Source organism: Oreochromis niloticus, linkage group LG7 (genome assembly GCF_001858045.2).
Source record: "Oreochromis niloticus isolate F11D_XX linkage group LG7, O_niloticus_UMD_NMBU, whole genome shotgun sequence".
Classification (NCBI taxonomy): domain Eukaryota; kingdom Metazoa; phylum Chordata; class Actinopteri; order Cichliformes; family Cichlidae; genus Oreochromis; species Oreochromis niloticus.
Window position 1 is genome coordinate 52,339,583 of NC_031972.2, and position 11,494 is coordinate 52,351,076.

The 11,494-nt window shown below is 40.3% G+C and overlaps 1 protein-coding gene across 1 annotated transcript; it reads left to right on the plus strand.

The window, feature by feature from the left end:
* Positions 1-5,262: 5,262 nt before the first annotated feature.
* On the plus strand, positions 5,263-9,026 carry foxb1a (forkhead box B1a). Its single transcript, XM_005470720.4, has one exon. It carries the CDS (start codon positions 5,633-5,635, stop codon positions 6,572-6,574), a length of 942 nt encoding a protein of 313 aa, XP_005470777.1. The 5' UTR covers positions 5,263-5,632; the 3' UTR covers positions 6,575-9,026.
* The last annotated feature ends 2,468 nt before the right edge of the window (positions 9,027-11,494 follow it).

The window sequence follows — 11,494 nt, forward strand, 5'->3', positions numbered from 1 at the left end:
GATGTATAAGATGAAAGACAGAACAAAATGCCCCTCATTTGGTCCCAGTTGGTTAAGTGTGTTCTGATCACTGCCAAGGTCTGGATGAACATGAGCCACACAAAGGACTGTGCCTTCCAACCACATAAGCTCACAATAAAAAAGGGATTTGCCTCCATTAGACGTCTTTCACATTAACCCCCAAAGGAGAGACGTGTTGGTGGTGTTGCGGAGGACATGTCAACTTTCCTTACAACTGATCCCTGAGTTCAAAGCTGTTTTTTTTAAAATCCTGCAATTAATTTGTGACAAACAGGCAATGCTTAAAGGGCAGTAATTGTTTTGGACCAATTTTCCTGCAATGAAAAGATAATGGCAGAGCAAAAGGCAAACATGAAGGTTAAAGGTTTTAGGTTAAACTTATAACGTTGACCTTAAGAGGTTGTAATTTCCCCTGCCGTGACCCAGTATATTGATCCATTTTCTGCCATTTAGTTTATATGTCACCTGCCATCTGGGTAGGCTGTGCTATTGTACATCAGTGTGTAATGACACTTAAGGGGAGTATGAACGTAAGATTTTAATCATGGTATACCTTCATTAATATTACCTCACCCTCTGATCTCGTCCTCATTGCGCTCTTGCGCTGTGTTTCACGTCAAAGCCTTCCATTTTTATCCCCTGCGTACGGGATTGACCTATGTTAATTCACACCTTTTTGTGCATAAAGGCCCTTTTATCTTGCTTCGTCACAATGAAAGTTCGCTCTTCTGTTGAGTTTGTTGTTAATATATCATGATCTCACACTGATAAATAGTGCAGTATTCTCTCATTTTCAACAGTATATACAGTGACTGAGAATTTCCATGATTATTGTTCAAATGAAACCAGTTCATTATGAGGTAATACATAGTGTATCAGTGAGGGCTTTTGCATTTTCTTCTCAATATTGATATGGATTCTGTCATATTGTTATTCTGTTTTCTCCTCTCATCTTTCACCCATTTCCATTTCTCTCTCATCTTCTTGCTCTTTGCTCCTTTCCCTTTTATATCTGTCAGCTGGCTAAGTATCATGTGTAGTTTAATGGTATGATTTGTTGTTACAGAGTCATCTGTCACTAAAGAAGCTAAATGAAATGGGAGTGAGAGTGGCACTGTCTTGTCTGTAATGAATCATGGGGGTGGGGGGTCAGGGGGTGGCCTCTGTTTTGGTTACACTCCACGGCACAAACAGGGACCTCAGGTAGTACACTCATCAGTCCTGCTGTTTCTCACCATATGGAGTCAATGAACTGGGACACCCTCCTACACACACTCACACTTACCATGCACACTCGTGTGCCTGAAGACAATCTCATAGTAATACAGTAGATAGATGGACAGACAGGTTTAAAAACAGTCCCATGTTGTCATAGTGATTCTTCAATATGACTGTAAATTTTTTTTTAAACTCTCTGTGTACATGCACATAGAGAGAGTGATTACTATTTACGCTTGTAAAACTCTACCTTTAACTATCAATTACACTGTCCCCATCTTATGGCCATTGAGTGAAACTGCTGCCTCTCGGTGTTCATACTGCTAAAGGGGGGAAAACGTTCAAAAACGAAATTAGATTAAAAAAAATGTGCACGCTCAAATGTTACGACCAGAAAAAACCCTTGGTGTCCTGATTAAATAACCCGATATTTCTACTTTTTTTATGTGTGTTTAATTGGATGAAAATATTCATACACAAATTGAATTAGATTGTTCCTGCCTCTGTACAATTGAGATATCTGTTACACATGATGTGCTGTATAATGAATGCCTAATTTATGTAATTAGACCATTAAGCTTAATCCGAGCATATGTTGCGAATGCCCTGAGGTCTTCTTCCAGGTACTCCCTCTGATGTCACAAAGAAACAACTAGACTAGGACCATAATTTTAGTGTTCCAAAAAGAATATTAACAAATATATTTACTGTATTTGTTAACGTTGGGGTTTTACCTTTACGCTGATTTTTCTCTGGTCAAAATCCACAGCCATCTCAAGGGGGGGCAGCATGTGAAGTTGGCCTCAAAGTGGTGTGAATATTGCGTTATATAGGCTAAATTTTCCGTTGAGGAGACTCTTGTGAGAGCACTCTGTCTGCTAATTAATTGTCATTCTGCTGAATATTCATACCTTATCATCAGCGCGTCCTTAATTGCACCGTAAAACATCTCTGGGGGGCTGAAATCACCACGGACTTAATTAAAAGCACAGGCCTATTGGACGGCTTGGAGAGCCGTAGTTTGCAGCAGACAACAAAACTATGCACGCTTTCCTTTACGCAGAGCGTGTGTTCAGAGGCCAGCGGATGACAAATCCATTTAAATCTACGGGCTACGCTGATGATAATCTGCGTGAAGAACACTGAGCCAACTCAAAGAGAAAACTGCGCTAATTCACTGGGATTATAAACGATTGTCTTAAAATGTTTCTGCAGCTCTAGCAGCAGTGTGTTTACTTCTTGGTGGGTAATGGCCTAAATCATTGCCTGAAGTCTGACATGGAGCTTCTTAGCCGGCAACTGGAGTGCACCACCTGGAAGTCAAAAAAACAAAAAAACTATTTGAGACACATAAAAAAAATAATAAGCAAGAATGGCATTTGTTTATTGACATAATTCAAAATATTTGGACTTTTTTTTTTTTTGGTCGAGCACCATGAGCCCCCCTCCCCCTAATTATTCCCTGAATAGCAGTTTCTTTCCTTCTCCGTAGGTCTGGGTGGCAGCATATCTCAACTCGATTCACTGTGACAATATTGTTTGGCTATCATTCGCTGCTTTAGGATGAATGGCATCGATCCTCTTTTAACAACATTTGTTTCCTATTGTGTTCGGGGGGCGCAGCAGAGGAGGGCAGACGTGTGAAAGTGGCTGTTTGATTCTCTTTTTCATCCCCATGACCTCAGCTTTTGTGTCTCGTCACCCTGGGAATGTCACGCCTCACTACTCTACTTTAAGATGTTTCAGAAAGTGCCCTTTGTTTTGCCCCGCCCCCCCCCCCCCTTTTTTTTAAGCTCACACAAAATTGTTCTTGGTCTCCCCCTCCCGCTATAAAGGATACTTCAGACTGAGGCACGGTTCACAAGTGCAATGCAATTTGGCTTATCCCAACCTTTGTTCGGGTTTCTACAAATGACCAAACATAGTGCAGACTTGATCTACTGCTGCTTGAACTCGGGAGTTTTGGGAGCAGCTAAAAACCCCATTCAGATTCAGAGTCATGGTGGTATTTTCAGTGTGTGCATTGGACGGGGACAAAAGGCCTACCAATACCCCATAACCCTGAAGCTCAAAAAGCCACTCCGACTATGAGTGAGAGGAGTCAAAAAGAAGGGGGGAAAATGCCTGTGTGGCACGGCTGGTTAACGCAAGCGTTGCGGGTTAACTTTCAATCCGCAAACCCGCAGCTGGTTTGCGGTGCCAAAAAATAAAAAACTGTCAAAGTTTATTCAAGTTGATAATGTAAAATAAGCCCGAATAGTGCGTGAAATGCAATCCATTTGCTGCACGCTCAAGCATTTGTAGTGCGATTTCTGCAGCTACAAATAATCACATTTTACTCTTGTAATTTTTTTAATCAACTGCGAATTCAAACCGATTTATCTGATTTGTGGACAGACATATTAATCTGGGTGAGAACTAATAACATGGCCTAACTTTTCTTTTTCTTCTTCTTTTTCTTTTTTGGACTGAATGGCTGACTGAACAGGCTGGATGTCAGAAGATGTTTGGCATTTGGCAGTGTGTTGTCATTATCCGAGCCGCTGGAGATAGGTTGACAGGGCCACTTCCTTTTGGACAAAACCTTTTCAGCTGAACATTAATGTGAAATGACAGGTGTTAAAAGCCAGTTTGCAGGAAAATAATAATAATGAAAGAGAAAGGTGGGAGTTTTTCAAGGAAAAAAAAAAAGAAAGAAAAAAGAAAAAACCCGCTTATTTTTTCGTGTTTATTTTATCTTATTGCGCAACACATTAACAATAATGTTACTTTTTTCTCACTTTGTTTCTTTTTTCTGATCTTTAATCTTAATCAGCTAATTAACCGATTTACTTGTACTGACTAATCGATTGTCAAACAATCCTCATACAGCTGGGAGGATGCTCTTCTTCAGCCTGCTTCTGCTTTCTGGGTGAAAGTTGCTCGGTGTCCCCCGCAATGCGATTCTTTTCGTAATCCATCAGACTGGTGATGGGGTGCACTGTGGGTTTATGGGGGGGAAATTAGCATAAATTATGAGTAAATCTGCGTGTGCGTGTGTGTGGTCCCTGGCATTGCAAACCCTCCAAGCGGAAAGGTGGCCCTGGCCAAAAGCTTGAATAGCAATAGCTCAAAATAGGCTTCCCATTTGGTTTTCACATTCATATAATTGACTTATGGATATTTTATACAGTTTTCACCACACCGTCCTCAAGGGTTTATTTGCATTTCTGAAGTACTTTCGAATCTTCTTTACATAAACACAATAGACCTGATTGCCTCATGAAGTTTTAGTTTGAACAGCGCTGTTTGCATTGTGTTGATGTTTTCATATCGTCTACTTCCGTTGTTCAGCTCTGGGCGAAATTAGCTGAGAAAAACTAATAGTGGGCTCATCAACAAACTTGCTCATGGCAAATTATTTTCTATGGCGTGTGCATTTCGCAAACAATGTTAGAGTGTAATTAGGGGAGGAAAGCAAAATGCATTTTCTCAGCATTTTTGCCTATCTGTGAAATCAGCTTTTCATTCAAATCCACATAACAATAATAATAATAATAATGATAATAATAATAATAAGACTGGTCAGCATGCTAAAACACTTTATAGTCATCCTTAAAAAAAAATAGCTCCTTACGCACATCACTGCGCAAACAGGAATATTATCACGTTTTTAAATCACGCATCTATTTTAGGAAAAACATAAATATTTAAAAGCATTTTATAATGACATAAATTTGCCATGTAGTTCCCTCACATAGCCTACTTGTGAGGTGCAACTGTAAAGTCCGCTGAAGAAGTATTAGCGCATACCTTCACACACTGAGTGCCATCGCAGTTCAATTCCGGTTACCGAGCCTTCTCGCCCCTTTTTCTGTCTTCAAATGGAAATGATTTCCATTGGCCCAAGGTGTCCATGTAAATAGGTGTAAATGAAACCAGATTATGCCTTCCTCCCAGCCCCCTCCTCCCATGGCAATTGTCATGTGATAGCAAAGAGGTGGCACATTAATGGAGCGCCTCTACAGGGGTCTTTTCTGTTCATGTCACTACATAAAACTATCAGATGGTTAGAGGAAGGCCATGGAGGCATACGCTTAGCTAGTCTTATCAAGGACGCCAAATGAAGTCCATTCAGCTCTGCTAGAGGGACAAGCTGACTTACTTTGGAAGAAAGACTCGCAGCAGCCGTCACTCCATAAATGTGCACCGTCCTCGACCGTGTTCGCCTGCACACTGCAGAGGCGCTCAAAGTGGCTGCTTTGCGCACGACCCAACTCCGGCTCTGCCTGCACTGAAACTTTCTGCGGCGGTTGTTTTCATGAAGAGCAGCGGGCTTTCGCCAAGGAATTAAAGGAAGCTACTTTATCATCATTATTATTATTATTGCGTTTGCTGAAAAAATACACCGAGGATGCCTCGTCCGGGGAGAAACACGTACAGCGATCAGAAGCCACCTTACTCCTACATCTCGCTCACTGCCATGGCGATCCAGAGCTGCCCGGAGAAGATGCTGCCACTCAGTGAAATTTACAAGTTTATCATGGATAGATTCCCTTATTACAGAGAAAACACCCAGCGATGGCAGAACTCTCTGCGTCACAACCTGTCATTTAACGACTGTTTCATCAAAATCCCCCGGCGCCCAGATCAACCAGGTAAGGGCAGTTTCTGGGCTCTGCACCCCAACTGCGGGGATATGTTTGAGAATGGAAGTTTTTTGAGGCGCCGCAAAAGGTTCAAAGTGTCGCCCGTGTCTGATCATTTGGCTCCCAGCAAGCAGTCGGATGCTGCCCATTACCTCCAACAGCAAGCCAAGCTGAGACTGAGCGCCCTGGCAGCCACCGGCACACACCTCCCTCAGATGTCAACTTACAACCTCGGAGTGTCTCAGTCATCAACTTTCAAACACCCCTTTGCAATTGAGAACATCATCGCCAGAGAATACAAGGTCCCGGGAAGTCTGGCGTTCTCCACCATGCAGTCCATGTCTGCCGGGTACCCGCTTCACAACCAGCTGACGACAGCCTGGCCCCACATGTACAACACTAGCGTGATTGACACGGCGGCCCCAATATCCATGGCAAGCAGCGACTACAGTGCCTATGGCGTGCCCATAAAATCCCTGTGTCACGGGGGACAGTCCTTACCGGCTATCCCGGTGCCAATCAAGCCCACCCCGACGTCCATGCCCGGTTTCTCGGCGCTACCTCCCCACATCCCCGCGTTTCTATCAAACTCTCCACAGTCTCTGAGCCCGACGTCCCCACAGACAGCGACGAGCCAAAGCAGCCCCGCAACCCCGAGTGAGACTCTGACGAGCCCGTCCACTCTACAGTCTGTGGCTGTGCACTGACCACCTGAACTTTTTCTAGTAAACGAACTGCTGGCTGGCTCCCGGGCCCCTTTACCAAACCCAAAGTTTATATTTTCTGCTGTTGGAATCAAGGCGAGTTGCAGTTTGCATATCGATTTATTTGTGTTCGTGTTGAATGCGTCGCTTTAAATTGTGTCAAGTCCAGCACAGAATCGTACAGCGAAGTATTGCTCTTGAAATCATAAATTATTTGATAGTTCTATTTTTCAGTTTATTTTAAAACGCGAGTGTTGAAAGTGGAGCCACTGAGGGGATCCAATTGGAGGGCTGTGGGGAGGTGGGGGGGAGTTTGTTTTGGCAGCATCAACTCTTATTTGAAGGTGGCTTCCAAATCCCCCCGTTGCAGTTTCTCAGTTCCATCAACTGGCAAAACTTTTGCACCGTTTCTGTGTGACCACTGTAATGTCAATGAAATTGCGAGGCAATGACTTTTTGTTTGCTTTTTTTTATAAAAAGAAAAAAAAATACTGGAATGATGGTTAAGGGTATACCAAATAGGAATAGGGTTTAGATTTCTTCTTACCATCCCTGTAAGAAAAAAAAGTAAAAAGAAAGCAAACCGAGTTACGAAATTCTTTTCAATATTGAAAAGTAGAATTTTGAGAAGTCCTCAAAATGCAAGATGTGAATATTGAAAATAACTGATACTAAAAATGTTGTAAAATGCACTTTTTAGTTTTATGTTTTAGATATCTATTTTCCAGAAAATGTTCTGTGAAGCATTTAATTTAAAAGGCTGTGGTGACCATGTGTATCAAATGCTGTAAATTTGTACTTTTTTTTAGGTAAAGCATGCATTTTAAAATTTGTGTTGTTGCTGTTGTTGTTGTTGATGATGACGTGGTTATTGTTGTTGTTTTAATTGTTTTTTTTATTATTATTATTTTTATTTTTACATTTTTTTTGCAAGCATGCGTGCTTTCGAAAAGTGTGCCAACAGTCTGCAATGAATTGGAAAAAAAATGGTCATCGAAATATTTTCTCATTAAAAGTGAAGTAAACAATCAAAATGATTCTGAAGATTTTATCTAAGACGATACGAATTATTATTATTATTATTATTATTATTATTATCATTATTATTATTATTACTATTATTATTATTATCACAAATGGCAGCTTTTTTGATAGTGTAAATTTAACTTTTGGGATTTTTTTTAGATTTCCGCTTAATAATAATAATAATAATAATAATAATAATAATCTTTATGCAGAACTGTATGATTTCACGAATTTTATGAATGTGAGAGAGGCAGTGGAGGCTGTGGGCAGAGAAATGAATCGTGCAGCCGATTAGGATGCATGGAGCTGCGATGCCCTGGCCACAGCGCAGACAACCAGGCTCATTCATCAAGCTGAGCTAAACACAATTAGGCCCGACAATAAACATTTAGAAAAGCTGCAAACAGTGTCTAAATTAAGTGTTACATAATTTCGACTTCAGATGTCACAGAGGGTAATTAAATAAGCGCCATGTTCATTTTTTCCCCCTCTCGTTCCTATAAAAAGAGCATCTGAACGTTTAAACCTTGTGCTTTTTTTCTATTTCGGGGGACAGAATCCAACAGGTTGTGTAAATACAGACGGAGGGAGATACCTACGCAGGCTGCCAAATACGCTTTTTTTTTTACCTTTTGTGTGTGGGTTTTTTTAAATGTTGAAAAAATAATGTGACGTTTCTGCATCATCTATAGAAAAGCAACAGCCTATTTCGGGGCATTGAGCAAATACATTAGAATTCCGTCACTTTATACAATCCAGTAGATCAAATAAGGGGGCTCGGGCCACTTCATTCTCCCTCATTCACTTGTATTGAAAGTGCAAAGAATAGTAAACTTAGACTGGGCCACCAATGTAGATTTAGCCTTTTTTCAGCAAGACAAAAAGACTGATTTTTCACAAACACATTGCTGACTGGGGAACTAGGAAACGAGCTGCGAGACCCTTTTGGAATTTAAATCCACCCCTCCCCCACGGACTGTTTGTTCAACAGTGTTAGCCCCCCACCCATCCACCCACCCACCCCAACTTTGTGCATCTGTGTGTGTGTAACATTAATTCTGACTCTGGGTGATTAGATATATTTAAACTGGAAGGCCAGATTACAATTTAGAAGCAGATTAATCGGAAAATAATAATTAGGCTTGCATTAAAACCACATTAAGAAATGGAACTTGTTTTGTTTTTTTTATTAATCAAGTTAAATAAAAAGAAAAAACTCCTAAAACACCTGTTTTACACAAGTGGGGGGTAAAAACAGTACTGTTTTAAGTAGTGCAATATGTATTTATTATATATATATATATATTTATAAATGTGGATTTTTTATTATTTGAATTTCAGTGTCATTTGTCTTATTTGTACTGCATTGCTAAAAGGTTTATGTAATATAATAATGCAGATAAATGGCTGTAAGGAACTTTTGTGAATAAGAAGTCATTTATTGTTAATACAACCCAAATGTGAAACGCAAACACAACCAGTGTACAAACAGAAATGCAATATTTTAATGTGCATTTAAATCATGAAACTCTGCCATCCCACAGTTCTGTTTCAGATTCACTGGGTGGTTCAATTTAATTGTATTGGGGGGGGGGGGGTATATAGGTATTTGGTGGGCAGACAGTCAGCTCAGTTACAAATATATGAACACTACAAGCTTGAAGAAATGTGCAAATTGATTTAACCTTTCCAAGAGCCAATGGGAGCGTCTAAATCTCCTTGCTTTAAAGTAACAGGTGGGAGGTAAAGAGACACGTCTGACATTTATGAAAAAAAAATCACATTTTTTCATAAATCCATACAAATAGATTATTTTTTCCTTTACTAGCAAACACAAACCCAGCATTCCCTTCACAAAGCAAATAAATGCCAGTCTTGCTGTTTCGCTCCCTTCAGCAGCACCAGTATGAACTCAGCGGCATAAACCAAGTCTGCATTGTCCTTATTCTCTCAACTATGTTCCACTTATACAAAGAAGAAGGTCATCTTAGGCAGGGGATGAAATATAGACCACATGCAAAACCCCAATGTTGTAGTTTAATTAAAATAATTCATTAAAGTGGAGGCCCAAGGTAATTAGCATGTATAATTTATGATTTGCTTAATGCATGCAGGCAGTGGCCTCTGCAATGAACTCAACTTAACCTCAAGCAGGGAACTGATATGGACAGGGTGCTGTTATTTACTATGTGTTTACTGTTTAGATATTTGTCACGAGGAAGCAAGAAGAAAATCCTGGCTGCTTCCAATGCACACAAACAACTTGTTTCTTCGGTGCTTATCTTGTAGATTTATGCTCAGTCATAAGAGAGGATGTCATATTTGCTGAGGGGAAAATATATTGGGATTTGCTCTCACCTTTATCCGTTTTTTGGGGGGAATATATAATAGCATTTATTCAGCTGGTCACTACTGTTGAAAATAGTTTATGCTGCCTGTTTGAGCTGACAGAATGAGGACATATATGTACACCACAAGGTAACTCTTCCTCGCTCCCACTGCAGACTGCCAGAAGTGGCTTTTAGAAGGAGCAAAATAATCACCGATAGACAAAATTTGCATTAATTATACTCAGCAAAATGTCAGTGCTTGACAAGCGTTTGGCATTTTATAGCATGGCTAGTGGCTTTATTTTATTATTCCTTGCAAGTATGTGCAATTTTTATTTAAAAAAAAACCCAGTAAAACAAATATTTTCAGATGGAGCTGTGGACCATGGTAAACAGGTTTATTTTAGTGGTAAGCAGGGCAACTTGAAGCTCTCCTGATGGGTAAAAGAGGAGCTGTGGAATAAAAAAAATCCCTATTTTCAGACATTTTTGACTGAGTCTCTTTTAAACTTGAGAGCTTGAGGCCAGTTAGGGATTTATCCCAAGGTTTAATCCCTGGAAAATAAAGAAGATAAGCTCATATGTTTAGTTTATAATAAGTGCTGGAATTAGATTTTACAACTTTCAAGACGTACTCCCGACTTACACATTATCAACAGTATTTGGTCAAATCCTGAGTCATAACGTGTGTGACTCCCAGGCTAAATACATTACATGGCTGTGTCGCAGGGCAAAGGGCAGGTATAGCGGGCAGCTGGAGCGAGAGAGACGGGGGGAATGCAGCAACATTCAAGGCTGGCTCAGCCAAACACCCATGTGTGCATGAAATTAGAGTGTCAACATCTGATTCATGCTGCTGGGTGGTGACTGTGAAACAAATTATGTCAGCGGGTGGCAGCGGCGAAATTCCACTGAGCTGCAGCAGACGGTGGCTGTGCGGAAGTTATAGGCCATCGAGTCTGTTTTATAAACTGCGGTGAAACTTTTTTACGCCGTAAAGTTTATGCGGTTCAGATCATATTCTCACTCACATCACAGCGATGGTGTTTCCAGCATAGAGGCAGGTGTTGTAAAGGAGATTCAGTGGTTCTAGGAAATGAGGTGATAATTGATATTCAAGATAAGAAAGCTTATTGTGACAGGCTGTGAGGTGCAAATGGGTCCTTATTGTTACACTGTCAGCACAGTTTTTCTGAATTATATATGTATGTTCATATATATGTGTGTTTATAAGTAGAACCCCTTTTCTGTACAATATATTTTTCTGATTCTGTATAATTCCATATATTTCTTCTGATTCAAGCTAACTTGAATAATAAATTGAATAATATACATATGGATTAGCTGTTACAGTCTATCGTGTAGTCACAGTCACTGACACATTTCCCATTTTCATTTTACAATATGTAATGTAACGCCATGACACCTCTATATGTAGATGGATCACTTGTTTTTGCCTGAGTGTGTGCAACTGTTGGGCGGGTTGAGACAAGGTGAGAAACACAACCGACACAGAACTATTCATCAAATTTCAAGCTTCACACTGTCATCCTGAACTTTAAGCAAC

What these genes read in the sequence shown, in the direction of transcription:
- foxb1a (XM_005470720.4), top strand. Translation starts at nt 5,633, where the DNA reads ATGCCTCGTCCGGGGAGAAACACGTACAGCGATCAGAAGCCACCTTAC.